Here is an 18,858-nt window from a genome sequence, read left to right on the forward strand (position 1 = left end):
ATTGCCGACTGCCAGCAGGATAACCCAAGTGTAATGACTGCAACAGTGAATACACTTGAACATCTACATTTATGGTAGGTACACAACTGTACTTTCTTCCTAATGGCTGTTATCATGGCCATAAAGTATTGGTTAGTGGAAGTCTTTTTTAAATAAATCAAGCTTACTTCATACAGACAGCTGTCTGTAAAACCTCGCCCTTGTTTCTTTCTGTGAAGTATTTTTTAATTTTCACATCAGGTTTTCTCAGATAATCAGTACTGGTACGAAAAGTACTACAAACCACTTATGATCATTAGTACTTTTTCTGTTTTGGTCAAGGTTAAAATATTTTTCATAGGAGCTGCACTCTGTCTTATTTGCTCTGTGTAGGTAAGTGAAACCATTTAATAAATGGCCACCATCAAAGGTGGTGCCTAATTGTATTGTGTCATGTAAACCAAAATGTCCATTACCCTTGTTAGAATGTTGTCAGAAGATTTCTGCTAGAAATCACGTATTGTAGTGCGTGCTTTATTAGTGTGTTCTTTGGTAGACTATTGCAGCACAGATGTGTAATTAGTAGCACAAATATTCCTTAAACATTATCATACTTAAGGTATGTACTCTAGGTATAGCGCATTCTTAAGCAGGGCTGGGTTATACTGTCTTGAACATCTATTTCATTGGTCTTGATTATTTACCCATTCCTGAAGGTCATTTTTTGACTTGTTTGGAAGTTTCACCCAAAGAATAGACAAAATAAGACAGTATTGATACAGAAGTATTCTGTTATCTGTAGATCTTCTTTAGAGATTTCTTCTTGAATACAGCTGCTTTCCTGAGACTTCATACCAGTGTGGACAGATGAAAGTTAGGCAGGTTATTTGGAAGGTTAATTGAATTACTCACTCTTTATTCATGGCTTTTCAACTAGGATATTGTCTGGGTTCTGTCATCCTGTTCATCACTTCTTCTTTTGATGCTCTGCTACTCATACCCCAGAGTTGTGCGCCCTAGTATCATTCAGGACATGAAATACAGGAAAGATAGAATATCACAAGGTCTTTTCTGCCTTTTGGAAGCATTTTAATCTGCTTAGTGCATACATAAATATCCAAGAATGGTGTCTTGACCAGCTTGAGCAAACCAAACACATTAAAATTCCAGCTTGCCGCCTCAGGTAAGAGTCAGTGTTGCTGTAGTCATTTCCTGCATTCTTTGCTTGGGATAGGAGAGATGAAAGTTCACTGGATCATCCTCTTCTGCAACCAGGTTTGTGAAGTGTACCCCTGTCATGGTGGCATATTAGGAGTGAAAATCCTATGTTAGCATTACAGTTACTATTTAGAAGGTTTATGACATCAACCTTTTTATTTGTACTTCACTAAGGGGATCTGACTTTTTTTGGGTCATGAATTGAGGGTGTCCATTGGTGAGCACACCACTTAACGCACATGCATGGAAGACCAGCATGAACTAGCTGACATCGCTCCTGTTAGATATTTCTGAAATTTTAGTTACCAGATAGAAGGCATACTCACCAGGTTACATAAGGAGAAAGTCGCAGTCTGCTGCCTGTCCTGTGCCAGGATTCGTCAGGTCACACATGTACTCGGCTATCTGGCAACAAGTACCATTATGACTCCGTCCTAGTTCATGTCGGAGTGAATGACCTGAGACATACCTTAATGGACTATATGAAGGGAGACATGATTGCGCTCTCCGAGTATGTGTCCCAGGCAGGTATGTCCCTAGCATTGAACAGCATATTACCCTCACTTAGAATTGTGCCACAGTATAAACAAAAAAATGATTGATTTCAATAATTGGCTTAGTTTTTAGTGTCATTCAAATGGGACCCAGTTTCTGTCAGCCTGGGAAGACATGGTCGACAAACCTTGCTGCTTTGCCAGCAACAGTTTGCACTTGGCACCACTATGCTTTCGGCTCCTGGCAAAGGCTCTTGCCTCCCCCATAGTGCCTTTTTTTAGGAGAGGTTTCAAAAACAAAATTGCCAATTGAATATTACCAACCATAACAAAGTAAGGGTTATGCTGCTAAATGCTAGGAGCTTAAACCAAAAATTTTACACTCTGGAAGCACTTCTATCAATGGAGGATGTAGATGTCTGTGCAGTCACAGAAGCCTGGTTCAAGGCCTGAGAGAGTACCACAGCCTTGCAAGGTTACAATGCCTTCCACACCTTCAGACTGCAAAACGAACGTGTGAGAACCAAAGGAGGCAGTGTTTCTATCTATATTGGGGATAAATTCACCTCCCGACTAGTTACATTGGACAACTCCGTGGAGTTACTACAAGTTCAGATTACTCCCTCCATGGATCATTATGTGCACAAGACATACTTGTCCAAACTGGAGTCAATCCAAGTAATGCCAAACACTCTGGTCATGGGGGATTTCAATTATCCCACCATGAACTGGGAAACCTTCTCTAGCCCTAACTCACAGGCACAAAAGTTCCTTGACTTTAACTGAAATGCACTGGAACAAATTCTTCAAACCCTAACAAGAAGAACAAACATACTAGACCTGGTCCTGACTAACATGACAAACAGATGCACCGCTGCAACTGTCGGACCATCATTAGTCAAATCTGACCACAAATCATTCACCTTCAAGCTGGCACTAGCACCAGAACTCGCAAAGGACAAAGTCAAGACTAAAAAACTTCATCAAAGCAAACTATACCCTCCTGGGGAAAGGTATAAATGTCTTCCAAGCCCCACCCCCAGCAGGAAGTAGTAACTATACCAAAGCTTACACTAAAGACCTGTACAATCACTTGTATTAGTGTATAGACACGGCTGTTCCAGAGAGGATCAAAGCCAGAGCCTCAAGTGAAAACAAGCCAACCTGGTTGACATCTAGCATCAACAAACTTTACAACAAATGCAAAAAGTTGTTGTTTAAGAAAACTAAGGCGAGGCCCCAACAATGGAAAAGCACCCTCCTCAGTCTCAATGGCAAATAAGATGTGCCAAATCCTGTAAGAGTAACTTTGAGAAAAATTTAGCAATCACAGCCAGGGATTATAACCATAAGGCCTTTAACAGCTACGTACGTAGCCTAAAAGGACCCAAGCAGGTGCCTTACGAATGACTAACGGTATCACACACACTGATCCCGCAATGATAGCAAACCAGTTAGCAGACAGGGTTGGCAAAATTTTCACTCACTTATCCCCTCCAAACTTATCACAAACCTTACCCCCCAACTTCCCTCCACCCAACATATCCGAACAGTAGGTCATTAAAGCCTTGTCTGATGCAAAAAAACACAGCCCTTATGGGACCAGATGACATCCCAGGCTGTCTTCTAAAAAACTAAAACATGAACTAGCATCACCATTAAGTACCCTATTCAGTCACAGCCTAACAATAGGCTTTGTTCCTACAGAATTGAGAACAGCAACAGTTATTCTGCTCCACAAAGGTGGCTTAGCAACAGACCCCCAGGGAATTATCGACCCATAAGTCTGACCAGCCTCAGCTGTAAAGCGATGGAATATATCATCATAGACTTCATAAATAAAGACATAGGAGACATCCAAACCCTGGATCTGAGCCAATTTGGCTTTGTCAAGGGCAAATCTTGCCTGTTAAACCTGGTGGATTTTTTCAAAAATGTGACTAGGGCAAATCTCTGCCTACAGCATACCTTGACTTGCAAAGGTCTTTGACGCAATCCCACACTCAGGCATTACCGATAAACTTAGCAAACTGAATGTAAACCCCTTTGCTGTAAGATGGGTTTCCAGTTGGCTCACAAGCTGGTCACACACCATCAAAGTGGGTGACTCCACATCAACCAGCAGACCTATCACCAGTGGGGTACCACAAGGGTCAGTGCTGGGCCCCCTATTGTTTAGTATATACTTCTCAGAAGTTCAGGCCAAAAATAAGGGGCTGTGGCTGACCAAGTTTGCGGATGACTGCAAACTGGGTGCAGTTATTGAATCCCCAAATGATGTCAGTATACATAGAGGATCTTACTAAGGGTAATCGACTGGTGTCGTAGTCACGGTCTCAAACTAAATTCAAAGAAGTGCATCATCATTCGGTTTGGTAAAAACAATGTCCCTTCACACTATCAAATTAACAACAATATCCTATGTACCTACGAAGTAGTAAGAGATTTGGGATCGCAAATAGACTGCAACCTTAGCTTTGACCACCATGTGTCTACTGTATTAAGGAAGGCTTTCTACGTTGTACACTTGCTTAGCAAAGGCATTGCCTCTAGAGCAAAGGAGGTTATAACCCCACTATACTCGTCACTGATCAGGCCGATAATTGAGTGTAACCCCCCTTTTGGCATGTACTGAACAAAGCACCTGCAACTGTTGGAGAGCCCTCAGAGGTTTCTAACTAACAAGAACAAGGGACTCTAGCACATGACTTACACAGACCAACTAAAGTCCCTGTCACTATACTCAGTATCGTATAGACATCTTAGGGAAGACTTATGCCTTGCTTACAGAGCAATCTCCATCCCAAACCTAATGAATTTGCTGCACATCTGTAAATCAGTCGGGATTAGAGATAACTATTCCATAGACCTAAGTATGGAATTGACTTGAATAGGATATGCTGGAGAGACATATTTGTCTCCCAGCAACTGCTGCTTCTTTGGAATAGGCTGCCAAGTCATGTGAAGCAGAGCACCTCTATGAGATTGTTCAAAAGGAGGCTGGACGAGTGGTTGGGAGACTGTAAATTCTTACCAAGGATAGCACCCACAATCCTCCTGGACATAGGCAGTCATTACTAAATACAATTTTGAGTATTGACTAGAATATCAATGGTTTTACATTGGGATAACGTGTCTAGGCTTGAAATGACCTGTGGGCTGATAGCCTAGTAATCTCCTGTGATCCTAAGAGTACAGAGCCCACTGATTGTACTTTCTTCAGAAAAAAAAAGTCTTGAACAGCTGCAGATGTGGGTACTTGTGAGTACCTTTTATAGAAGCCCTGTACAGCTTTATTAATAGTGTATAAATTTAGTCTGGCTGTGTAAGACAATTCTAAACAAGTCACTTAACCAGGCTCTTGCTTTTGAGTCACCCTGAATGGACAAGAGATTTGTGCGGAAAAGGTCTTAACCCGATTAAAAAGTTAATATATGTAAAACTTTATGGAGTGTGTGTGTGTGTGTTACCTCTTGTGTCTTAAAAGCATGTTCCATTCAGGTCAGAGTCGCTGACTTTGTTTTCTTTTGTTTTTCAGCATAGCCCTTTCTTTGCGGAACAACTGACTGCTTTTCAGGTGTGGTTAACCATGGGAGTTGAGAATCGGAACCCCCCTGAGCAACTCCCAATTGTTCTTCAAGTAAGTCTGAAATTGATGCAACAGTGTTTGTTCATTACTGCTATTTTATTTTTTACATCATTAGAACTGTAAATTTTAAATATATTTTTAAATCAAGTCATTTGCTTAATACGCTTTATTTCAACATCAGAATATTAGTTACTTTTAGTAAGGCTGTCATGGCAGTATCATTTCGCTGTAGCCATTATAGTTTTTACTGTGGTAACCGAGTACTATATACTTGTGTACTGGAGTAAATTTATTTATTGATTTGCTTGCACCTCCAACCAGCCAGCCATTTAGATGGTCATGGACTCTACCTTATTCGTTCACTTTTGGGTGAGAACCAGCTGTTATACATTCATTTATTAGGCAACTATCAGGATTATTTTTATTATTTTGCATTGCATCCTGTGCCCCATGCATACTGCGCAAGTTCTTAGGGGGACGAGTGTGTATTGGGTGCAGCTTGGGGGCCATCTACTGTTTCTGTGAGTGATGTATCCCTCCAGGCAGGCTCACCTTCTGTCTTCAAGTAGATGGCACCCACTAAGTCTGATGTTCATCGTGTTACACTGCTGCAGTCATTACACTTGGTTATCCTGCCATCAGGTGGTTCTGCAGTCGGCCAGAGTTCCAAAGTCTTGGTCCGGCGTCAGTTGCTGTGGCTTCTTCCCTGACGTCAGAGCGCCAGGGGTATATAAGATGCATCCAACGCCATTTTCTCCAGTCATTCTTGCCGCGTGGTGCCCGAAGCAGAAGCAGTTTGCTAGTGCCAGTGCCAGTCGGCCGACTCCTGAGATTTTCATAGTTGAATTTCAGATCCAAAGTCTTAAATAAAGCTAAGTACCCCGTTGGGGAAACTTTTTTCTTGCCTCAGACCGATGTCAGAAAAAGTTAATAATTGTATTTCTTGTGGGAAGCAAATACCTCATAAGGACTTCCACTCTTACTGTATTCCATGCCTAGGCCCTGATCACGATGTCACTAGTTGTCGGTTTTGTGCTAGATTTAACAAACACACTATAAAAAGGCGTTTTGATTTTGCTTTGCACTACTTTGGCCGAAGGTTCAATTATACTATGCCGTCGGATCAACCGACGACCTCAGTACCGAAAAAACGCAAAGACAAGGATAAAGACAGGCATCCGAGGTCCAAAACCGACGACGAAACCTATTTTAGGCCAGTCGCCGGTTCACCGGTTCTCAGTGAGGTGCTTTCGTAGCCCCTGGTACCTGCTACCTCAGAGCCACAGGCCGCTTCCGACTCCCACGTGGAGACATATAGGCCTCTGGAAACTCAAGGTATTGGGCCTACGGAAACTAATCCCTCAGATGGGTCCGAAGCCGCTGAGCAGGCATCAGCTTCTGAGGGTGTCTTCAGACCTTCACAACTTACCATTAAAACAACAGCCAAGACAAAGGTACCATTAAAGACAAAGAAACAAGTACAGCATTCTCCTGGACAGTCCTCCATGCCTAAGAAACAGATGCTTAAAATGGCCGAAGACCTCATTACTCTAATCAGGGGTTCCCATCCCCCTCCTGAGAAAAGGCCTAGGCAGGATAAAGACTATGATTCCTCTGATCAGGTTTCCATTTCCTCTGATTCCTCTTCAGACCAGGGATACTCTCTATCCCCCTATGAGGACTCTGATGCTGAAGAATCTATCCCTTCAGCCTCTCATCCTGAGGATTATTCTTTTGGGGAAACTTTACATACCATGAGGGAGCATTTCCATTGGGAAAGTCAGGATTACTCCGAATCCAAGAAAAGGCTCAGGGATTTCCTTTTATTGCCTCAGCACAGGCCCCTGGCTATTCTGCCTGTGCTAGATATTGTGGGTGATGTGTTCTCTGAATCCAGCCTATCTCCTGATTCTTTGCCCCCTGCTCCAGCCAAGCCAGATAGGTATTATAGAGTCCCTGACTCTCACAAGTTTCTTTACAAAAACCCTTCTGCTGATCCAGAAACTATTTCCCAGGGTCCAAAAGGGGTTAAGGCTTCCATTGCAAAAATTCCAGTACCCTCTGACAGAGATTCCAGAGCTTTAGATAGATGGGGGAAGAAAGTGTACACTTCTGCAACTTTAGCAGTAAGAGCTTTAAATTGCCAATTTCACATGCTTAAGTAACAACAATATCTAATGGCTCAGTTAAAACTGAAAATGCTTGCAAGCTCAGAAGCTCCTGATTGTAAAGAAATGCAGGATTTATTGCATGCAGTTGAACAGGTGGGAAAGCATACTTTGCAATGTGGTTTTGATTCTTTAGCGGCCTCTTGTAGAGCCGCAGTTACAGGTTCTGTGATTCGAAGACATGCTTGGTTAAAAGAACAGAGTTTACCTGATCATGTTAAGGCAAAATTATTGGATGCTCCTTTACAGCATGATATCTTGTTAAGGCAGAAGAGGTGTTAAAGAAAATGGAGGATAAAGCTAAATCTATGCAAACAGTCAAGGATTTCTTACAGGTACAGCCACCTCGGTTTAGCAGAAATTGGCCAACAAAGAATTGGTCCTTTCCAGTGTGGGACAGGCCACAGAGAGGCAGATACAGACGCCCAAGAGGCAGATCCCAAGCCCAAGCCTCAAACAGACAATGACAGTGGGGGCACCTCAACCCCAAAAGGAGGTGAGGACAAGTCTCAACCTTACAGGAAACAGTCACAATGACTTTCCCCTCCATACGCCAAGCATGTCTGTTTTGGAAGCCCCCTTAGGGGGAAAACTAGCACTTTTTTCTCAAAACTGGCAAAGAATCACCCAAGACAAATGGGTTCTGAATATTGTGTCTCAAGGTTACAGGTTCCACTTTCATACTTTACCAAGGCAAAAAGGAATGCCAGACCTGCCACAAAATCAATAACAGGAACAAGGACAATGTTTTTACTCAAGACTCTTCCTGGTTCCCAGAAAGGACAAGGCCTGGAGGCCCATACTAGACCTCTCAATTCTGAATACTTACCTGGATATTCCGATATTCAAAATGTTGACATTACAGCAGCTTCTACCCATGCTGGGCAAGAAGGCTTGGCTTGTTACTCTGGACCTCAAAGAGGCATACCTGCATGTCCCTATCAGACAAAATTGCAGAAGATACCTCAGATTCAAAGCTGGAACAATGCACTACCAATTCTCCGCACTGCCCTTTGGCTTATCTACTGCGCCCAGGGTCTTCACAAAGTGCCTGGCACCAGTAATTGCATTTTGCAGACAAAAAGGAATTCAAATATATCCCTACCTGGACGACTGCCTCATTCAAGCAGAGACAAAGGACATTCTTCTACAGCATCTGGCGTTTGTAAAAAGGTTGCTAATTTCTCTAGGGTACACCACAGTAAACGAAAAGAAGTCAAAACTAGTGCTCTCGCAACAAATTATATTCCTGGGTGCCAGCTTAAATACAACGGCCCAGATGGCTTACCTCACGCCAGACAAACAAGTTCAACTAACTCAATATTTTCAATTACTGGCAAAAAAGTCCCATCTCCCTGCAAGAAAAAGTCTGCAGGCCCTGGGATTCATGGCATCCTGCATACTACTAATACCATATTCCAGACTGCATATGAGGAAATTACAATGGTAACTAAAAAGTGTTTGGACTCAACACTCTCACAGTCTAGAAGCAGTAATACCAATGATTCCCTGCCTACAACAGGAGTTTTGATGGTGGGCACAGGCATGTCACCTAAACAAGGGTCAGCCTTTTACCCAACCCACAGCCAGGCAAACTCTAACAACAGATACTTTGGATTACGCCTGGGGAGCACACATGGCAGGAACATGCATTCAGGGCAAGTGGACCACAGGCCAGATGCATCTTCACATCAATCAAAAAGAGATGGCTGTTCAAAATGCCCTAACAGCTTTCAAGGACCTTCTACATCCAGGGCAATTATTACTAAAGGCAGACAACACCACAGTAATGTGGTACATTAACAAGCAAGGGGGCACTCATTCTTATCCCCCTATGCAGGCAAGCCATGACCTTGTGGAACACAGCTCTAACGTATCAAGTTCACCTGCAAGCACAATTCCTGCCGGGAAAGAAAAATACTCTTTCAGACGATCTAAGCAGAAGTGTCATGGACCCTCACGAATGGAAATTGAATCCACAAATCTTCAGCATGGTAACACAAAAATGGGGATGCCCAGATATAGATCTTTTTGCCTCCCCACTGAATTGCCAACTACAAGAATTCTGCACAAGGACTTATCACAAACAAGCATGGAAAGTGGATGCTCTTTTGTTCAGCTGGAAAAACCTAAAAGTTTATGCCTTCCCGCCACTGCCTCTCCTTTCAAAGGTACTCCTAAAAGCCAGACAAGAAAAAACACAGATGTCCTGATTGCGCCAGACTGGCCACACCAGCATTGGTACCCTATCTTAAGGAACTTGGCTCAAGGCACACCATGGATTTTGCCTCAAATTCCACACCTTCTGACTCAACAAAAACAATCAGATCCTGCACGGTCAGCTCAAAACCGTAAACCTGGCTGCATGGCAGATACATTAGTCAAACAGGCAACACCTCTCTCTAAAGCTGTTATGGATGTCATTTTGGAGGCCAGGAGGCCTATCACCAGGAAAGCTTACTCAGAAAAATGGAAGAGATTCTGCGCCTGGAACCAGGCTCAAAGCCTTGACCCTCTTGTTCCAAACATTCCTCAGATTTTTACAATACTTAACTGAGATGCTGGACAGAGGCCTATCCTTCTCATCAGTTAAGATCCACGCCTCTGCCATTTCAGCACATTACAACACGGATCCTCCTTTATTCTCTCATCCCTTGCTAAAGCAGTACCACAGAGGGGCTAAAAATATAACACCGCTCCGGAGAGCACCAACACCAACTTGGGACCTCAATTTCGTTTTGGAAAAACTGACCCTACCACCTTTTGAGCCAGCCAATACAGCCGATCTAAAATTTTTATCATGGAAAACAGCTCTGCTCCTGGCAGTAACTTCAGCACGAAGAGTCTCAGAGCTGCAGGCATTAATGGCAGTGGAACCTTTTATAATTTTTCATCAGGACAGGGTATCTTTAAGGACAAACCCTATCTTTATGCCAAAGGTGGTATCTAGTGTGGCTCTTAACCAAACCATCCATTTGCCAACTTTTTATCCAAACCCCCAGAATAAAGGGGAGAAACTTCTGCATTCTTTGGACATACACAGGCAGCTACGCTTCTACTTGGACAAAAAAAGCTTTCAGGAAAACTGAGCAACTGTTTGTAGCATATGCTGCAGGATCACAGGGCAAGGCTATCTCAAAGCACACTATGTCCAAATGGATAGGACACTGTATTCGGTACTGCTACACGCAGCATGGAAAATCAGTCCCAAATAACATTAGGCCACATTCCACCAGGGCAACAACCACTTCAGCAGCCTTTCTCAGAGGAGTACCTACCAAGGAAATGTTGGAGGCTGCAACTTGGAGTTCAGTGCACACCTTTACCAAGCATTACCACCTGCCTCTTTACTCTAAATCCAGAAGGCAGGTTTTGTCACTGCAGTTCTGCAGGGCCTCATAGCCAATCCTAACTCTTTATAGACCAGCCACCCAACCTTAGTTTTGGGATTCTACCCAAGTGTAATGACTGTAGCAGTGTAACACAATGAACATAGCACAGTTTTGTACCTACCATAAATGTAGATGTTCGAGTGTTCACACTGCTGCAGTCCAGGTTACCCTCCCTCCATCCCCTCTGAACTAGCTGGACTTATCTATACCTTTCTATCCTATACAACCTTTGTGGTGTATTTGCTGGTAACTGAAAGTATTGTTTTTACTTTATATATATATATATATTTTCAATTAGCAGTATGTATTGCCTACCTACTTGGGGGCACCTGACATCTGGGGCAAGAAAAACTGAAGAAAATGGCGTCAGATGCATCTTATATACCCCTGGCGCTCTGATGTCAGGGAAGAAGCGACAGCAACCGACGCCAAACCAAGACTTTGGAACTCTGGCCGACTGCGGGACCGCCTGACGGCAGGATAACCAAGTGTAATGACTGCAGCAGTGTGAACACTCAAACATCTACATTTATTGTAGGTACAAAACTGTACTTTCTGTATGGTAGCAACACTAAGTCTCTGTCTCCAAGGGAGATTGATTAAGCAGGAGACTTGCCCCACAACATAACCATTGATCTTCCATTGGGAGAGTTGAGCAAGATACATATTTCACTCTCCCTTGCTGGCTGCTCCAGCACTGAGGCTGCTTACCGAAACCTAGGTTAGCTGAGTTGTAGTCAGGGATTTCTCTATCCTTCAACATCAGAGAAGACAGCACAGGGTTAGCTGTGTTAATCATATTTCTGTGTAGAGCAATAGAGCTTAAGACAGTATTATTTTCAGACCCTAGCAGTAACTATCTCTGTCTCTCTCAGAATCAAAACCACTTGTATTAGAATCTATGACATTAAAATCTTTTGTCATTTTATTAAACTAATCATACACTAATGCCATCAGTCTTGAGCTTTTAAGCTGACTGTAAAAATTCAGCAAAGGTAATTTTGATTTCATGTCATTGTTCAAATAAGTTCACAACACTACAGACTTGGTGCATTTTTGGTTCCAACAGTTACATGAGAGGCAGTATAAGCATTCAGGATGAAGATAACTGCCAAAATATCACAGGTTGGTGTCATGAAAGCTTACAAGGCACCACAACGGACTGCTCTTGTGTGTATGGAAAGTGAAGTTGAGTCTTGTGTACACCCAGAGAAAATTATTACACTAAAAAGATGTCACTTAAGTGACTTTAGTAGGACAAATTAGATGGTGTGGTTGTGCTTATACAGTATGTTAATGTTATGTAGTATGTTATTGCATGGTCATGTACTGTTTCAGCCATTAAAATTCTTGCTGTAATTTTGGGGACCCTTCTTTACGAGTTAGCAATGGTGTCCATCCACTCCACCAAGGACACTTTGGCACTTTTTTCTCAGAAACTGCTGCTCTTGGAATGTATGCCTCTTGTGTAGGTGAATGCACTGAGACCACATGCCAGGCGTATTAGCTAATATCGCCCTTGAGCCTGCCAGTTCTTTTCTTCCATTCATAATATTTTTATCTCAGTCCTGGTGTATATTTGTGGAAGTGTTCCTGTATTCTTGGGCTAAAGCAAGTCACTTGAGTAACCTTGTTGCCATCAGATATAGTCAAGATCTGCCATGACAATGTCTTAATTGCCCGAGGGAGATGCATGACAAAATCACTGCCATATGTGCCAGAGTTTTAAGGTGTGCACTTACAGATTCCAAGGAAGAAATTCTCAGCCTTCCATCTTACCAAGAGGAAGGGAGTGGTTGATGTGCAATTTGCATGGAGATCAGTGGGAGGTTCCAGTACACAACCCAGAGTTAACTCTGTTCAGAAATTGTTGTCTTGTTCCTGCAAGTACTGAGCTTACTCTCCAGAAATGAACATTTGAGTTCATGCCCTCATCCCTTTCAGTTTATGATGGGGAGCCTAGAAGGAGGTGCACCCTTGACTCCCATGTTAGCAGTTGCACTCTATGTTGTGGGTATCACTGGTTCATCGATTGGTCAGCTGAGCCTCACTGCTGACTAACATGATTCCAATAAGTGGTCCTTTAAGCCCCTGTCAATTAAGTTGGGACTATTCAAAACAAAGGATACTCTTCCTATTGTCTCTTGCTCCCTACCCCCAAGGCTCAGCTGGGTCCATTGGCCCACACTGGAGTTCTTTCAGTTCTTACGTCGCCAGTGCTCAGTTTATAAGGCTTGGAAATCGGCCAGGTATTTGAGGTCTGATGGGAGTGGAATCTCTGGTGCAGGAATGCCCCTGTGGAAAATATGCCCTGATGCTTCTAGCTTGTCTGGGAAATCTAATTGGAGCTACAAGCAATCCTTCTACACAGCATTTTTCTGTGTGCTTTTTGCAGTTGTGATAGCCGGTCTATATTATAAGACTGAAAGTGCATATGTGCGACTACATAAAAGTCGACACATAATGCACGAAACCTGACAATAGCGAACGGCCACGTAATCGAATTTTTCCCTAGGAAAAAACTTACGCCGCCATTCACTAAAAAAAAAATAATTTAACACCATAAACAGGTGGGGGCTCTGCCTCCCACACCCCCCTAAGTAAATATACCAACTCCGCTATTGTACTATAGAGAAGGAAAGGGCAACTCTGTGAAGTTGGCCAACTATCTCCTTGCCCTATGACATATTCATCAAATCGCTTAAATGCAATCCCATGAATAATTGTCGCTGTTTCCGTATTCGCTAAGAAGCCTTTTCGTGCTTCTAATATAGACCCTGATAGCCAACTATTAGGCCTTCTTAATAGTAATAATAGTAGTAGTAATAATAATAATAATCATAATGGAGCAGATGCATTCCCTGCACTAGGTATGACCAAGATGTTGATGAGAACTGATCAAAGGAGAAATCATTCAGACAGCCATGGAGGTGGTTTGTGCCCTTGCTGACATCCCGAGAGTGAGGGTATTTCTATTAAGACTCTAACCGTGCCCATGGTCGTTGATATGATCACATGCATCACCACAAACATTTCTGTTTCCTTCCCCTGTCCATGCATCATTTCACTAACATGCTAACAAGGGTTTCTGTCACTGGACTGGGACTGCTAAGCCCAAATCCTAGGTCCTGGCCTTATTCATTGCCTTGCAAGTCTCTGTTTGCATGGTGACATTCAGTTAGTCAAAACAAACATTCTGTTTCCCAAGATGGCCAAGCCAGCATCAGCTACTCACTCCCACCCTCCCTAGCTGATTTGAACTCTGGTCACTGGGTCATAGGACTTTGGCCATCTGTGCTGCAGAACTGGCTACAGGAGAGTCACTCCTAATTTGATCAAGCTGCCAATCCATCTTCTGGTACCCGATCAAGCACTGTCACACAGATCAAGTGCTCCCTGTGGAGAGAGAGATGATGATGATGATGTGCGAGGCAGTGGGCCGTAGAAAAAAGACATGACTTTCACAAATGATTGTTTTGGCAGATTCCCTGAGTTACTCCTTTAATGTAGTCTTAATCAACTAGTCCATCTGCCTCCTTGTTTCTTTTTCTGGAAAACTCTGTCAGAGTATATGTTCTTTACACCTTTGGAAGGCAAAACAGTTGTCTGTCTGCCTGTCGTGCTTATACGAGCGAAAGCTAATAGCTGCAACCTATTCCTTTCCAACTGGTTTACTAACTGCATTATCTTTTGCTGTTGGGTAACTTACTTCCTGTTGGAAGATGCACTTGTAGGTGCTCCACTAGACTTTTGGATTTTTTTAGTGCTTGCCTTGGAAATCTCCCCATTGTAAACATCAGTGCTGTTGTCTCTTATCCTTATGTTACACCCTTCACAAAACATTTGTGTCAACCTCTGCTGTTGGGAGTCTGACTTTCTATGGCATGTCTGCATTTTGTGACTCAGTGTTCTGGTCTTTTGTCCTTTGACTGTCGTCTGTGCCTTTCCATACTGATGGATTTACAGGTTAAGATTTAGCCCAGTCACTGATCCACCATCTAGGGGTCCCAGTAAATTGGTGAAGTTCATACAAAATCATTTAGCCTGTGAGGCTGTCCTCTTTGGTGAGTCCGTGATAACCTTCCTCCCCCATTTGAGTGGCATTTTCATTCACCTTCTATTTTTGGAGTTCTCTGCAATTCAGGTAAGTACTTGTATTTTAGTTGTTAGTAGTGTGGATATCAAGTTTTGTTTCTTGATTTGAAAGAAATCTGTTTATGTAGTGGCTGGGGAGAAATGGTAAGCTTAATGACTGGGTGCGCTGATAAAATTTCTGTATAACTTTATGATTTGCATTGGCATAGACACATGTAGCCACAAGCTTGTGTGCTCCATTTCTTGTTTTGTAGAGAGAGTCAGCTTTGTTGACCTTCCCCACCCCCTCACTAATCAGCTGATATTGCAAGAAATTCCTGTTCTTTTTTCTCGTTGCAGGTTTGTGAGGGAGTTTGAATGATTCAGGGTCAGGCAGTGATTATCTTTATTCATATTGTAAAAGAATGATTCGTTTTTGGGGAATAATGAAATGAGTCCATTGCGTTCTTAGTAATTCCCCAAATCTGTGGGAAAAGATTTGTTTATGTAACTGAGATCCAAGTGATCCCACCATGGTCACTGTTCAGAAAACACTGTTTTTCTACTATGTTTACAGAAGCGGTATGTATCATGGGGTGTAATGCAGTTATTTAAGTTGTAGGTAATTTCCATGGCATAGAGGGATAAAAAACCCTCACTACATTCCAAATGACCTAATAACATATGATCAATTAGTGTGAAAGGAAGCAGCTGGGGTGGATTAGAAATGAAAGGGAAATGCCTTCTTACCTGTGTCTGGATGGAGTCGGGGGGGGGGGCATATGCCTCATTGTTTGAGACAGAATCCAGTAGAGGGGTTTAGAGAAGGATCATCTTTGGACTCATGTTCACATTTGTCAGTGATAGTTTGCCCTGCACCTAACTCAGAAGTGCTAATAGGACTTGTGCAGGAGAAATGGGTAGTGTTATGAATAACTCCTTTTGACAGCTGTCTGGACTATGCCCCCCCACCGTAACTGCATGCTTGGGTAGGAATACCATGGTGGAAGAGCTTTGACATCTGGCAGGCAGTGGAGAAACAGAAAAGGTTGTTTAAGGTTGTGATTCACTTATAACATTGCAACAATTACATCAGGTTTTTAAAGTCCACTTGCCCCCCAAATTACTTTCCTACAGGAAGAAAAATCTACATAGATCTGGGGTTAGGATTCTCCTCCCAAAATAATTTTTTTCTTGTACGCATCAACAAAATGCAATGTGTGCAGCTCTCAAAAACATTTGTGGAATACCTTTCATGTCCATTTTAACTCACTCCATTGCGTATCCCAACTATTACATCTTGCTTTGTCAGTGCACTAGATTGTTAGGTGTGTTTATGAGTGGCAAAACACAGAACTTGTGTAGGGGGGGCTAATCAATTTTAGCTACCCAATAGTTAACACTTTTGTGAGGCATTATCAAGTCATTGAGTGCAGAGACACTTTTATGTTTACTCAGCTGAAAACATCTCAGTAAGCACCATTACTCACACTGCTTCTACCAGCATAATCAAAGATCTGAGCACTACGGTGCATAATTCTTCACCCAGTCCCCAATATAGAATTATGGGCTGTACAGCATTCATCCCAGCATCTTTTCTGTTTTTTTTTCTGGCACATGAGCCACTTTTTGTACCCTGATGCATTTCTGAGTGTACTGTCCTTTGGATGAGACATTAAATCAAGGCAGCTTCTGCCTGAGTTGTTGGTAGTTGAGGTGTGTAATAGATTCCACAGCACTTATCAAAAAAAAAGTGGGGGGAATTCTCTGGTGCTCTGGACAAATTCCCCTTGTTAATATTCATACCACCTAGGGTCTCCCTTGAAAAGAGACCATTGGCCTAGTGGAACTAGTCCAGTCAGCAAAGTGTAAGTAAATAAATTCATACCAGTCTGTTGGCAGCAGTGGTTGGTGACTGCATCCTGCTACTCAGTGTCATCAACAGCCACAAAGTAAAAGATAACAAATGATGACTCTTCATCTCCACTTATGCACTGTTTGCTCTTGCATTACCTTTTATCTGTGGCCAGTTGTGGTAGAGACCGGATAGTGAACAAGTTGCTAGATAAAGGCTGCTGTGACTGAATGTGTTTTATAAAAATTCATGTTTGTTGGCATTCAAACCTTTAATTCTCGAAATCTTGGTTAGAAAGATACAGTGACCCTTACAGTTATCTTAATCATCTGTGTGGCACTCATTAACACTTGAGCTTTAAATATGTAGTTATTTTACTGATTCAGGATTAAAATATGCCAAAATATAGTTAGTTCAAGAACGAGAAGAGGTTCAGTGATTTTTTTTTTTTTTGTCAGCACAGGCAGTTTCAGGCCAGTGACAGAACAGTTCTGCAAAGTACCACTTCGGAGTCTATCATTTCCAGTTTCAGATTTAAATAACTTACAAAATAGTCATATTTTTGTGTGTGAGTGTATTACATTACAGTATTTACTCTGACAGCAGCTTGAAATATTTCCCTTATTTATATTGCTCCGATTTCTTTATTACTTAACAGATCTACATGAAAACTAGACAATCTGTTTCCACATAACTGCTTGTCTGTAAAAGAATGATAGTTATATGACACTGTGATTTGATTTATAGTACCGTGTGAGGTAATGTTGCAGAGAGCTTGTTCATTTGGCGGATTTATTTTATGGATTGTTATTTGTTTTCTTGTCTTGTAAACTCTGTTTTACATATGGTGTCCTGCCTTTCTCAGGAATTATCAGCAAGCAAGCTGTCCTTGGCTCAGTATGGTCTGAGCAAAATCCAGCAGTTTTTTTTGACTGCAGATGTGATGATACCATTTTAATGGGTCTTTGTGTGCATTTAAAAGCTGGTTGTACTTCAGAGTGACATTGAGTGATTTTACAACCTAAGAATGCAAGGGCAACCCCATTAATCCAAATGGTATACTTCACAGCTGCATATGTCATTCTGTTCATGAAGTACACTGTTAGTCCATAGCTCAGGAAGCAGGCTTTCTCCGATGGCTGAGGCATGTTTAATGTGCCTCTGTTCAGCAGCTTTGGGAACCACGGCAAAATTATGTCTGTATCTTGGTAAGAGTACTTCTGGTGTTAGAGTGGTCAAGTTGTAGACATGGAAGTGTCTGTGAAGGCTGTAACCATCTTACTGAACATGGTATGGCCTGCACATGAGGCAGACTTCTCTTTTGAAATAGACAAAATTTCTGTGGTCCTCCTATTTTAAGAGCCTTCTAGATTTGTGAGTTATAAGATGGTATGGCAGAGCCATTTTTACAGAGGGGAATCCATGTGACATTTTTTTTAACCATCTCCTTATTGAAATGTTGGGTGTCGCAATTTATTTTATTTTATTTTTATTTTTATTTTATTTTACATTTGATGACCGGGAAAGTCTGACTGGACACATGTCCATTTTCAGCGGAGGCCCAGGGAGAAAAGCTCCACTTAAACAATTTCTAAACAGATAAATTTACAAGATACAGCACAGTATTCTTAATGCGCACAATATAAACATAATATCTAACATTGCTTCACAGACTTATGTAAAGTACATAGCTGTGTTCATAAGGCAAAACAAATTGCATATAGGAACATATTTAGTATTTAGGTAATACCATTGGAGTAAGTGTTTTTAGGAAAGAATAAGAATTCTAGACATTAGGTAGTACTTGGGTCATCCTTGGTAGAATCCTTGCATCACTGCATAGGTTCATAGGTTCATAGGTTCATACTAGGCTATCTGCCCGAGGGCATTTACAAGCCTAGCCTGCAGTTTTTGTTGTGGCCGCCACCCTTTAGTATGGGGAACTATACTACCCATTTCTCTGCTGTGCCTCTGTTGAGCAGTGACACTGAGGTAATCCCCTGTATATCATGATCTCCCATCCATTGGTCAAGATTTCTCTTGAACAAGGCCAGCGAGGTGCTCTGCCCCTACATATACCGATTTTATT

The 18,858-nt window shown here is 42.2% G+C and overlaps 1 protein-coding gene across 1 annotated transcript in view; it reads left to right on the forward strand.

Annotated features, from left to right (window-relative positions):
• The window catches only part of RPTOR (regulatory associated protein of MTOR complex 1), a 5,042,670-nt gene that overhangs the window by 2,074,388 nt on the left and 2,949,424 nt on the right, over positions 1-18,858 (forward strand). The window contains exon 11 of the mRNA XM_044068087.1: positions 5,230-5,331. Coding sequence (XP_043924022.1) covers positions 5,230-5,331 — 102 coding nt within the window. The remainder of the gene's footprint in view (positions 1-5,229; positions 5,332-18,858) is intronic.

The sequence above is a fragment of the Protopterus annectens genome, chromosome 4.part0 (genome assembly GCF_019279795.1).
Source record: "Protopterus annectens isolate FY-2018-M chromosome 4.part0, PAN1.0, whole genome shotgun sequence".
Classification (NCBI taxonomy): Eukaryota; Metazoa; Chordata; order Ceratodontiformes; family Protopteridae; genus Protopterus; species Protopterus annectens.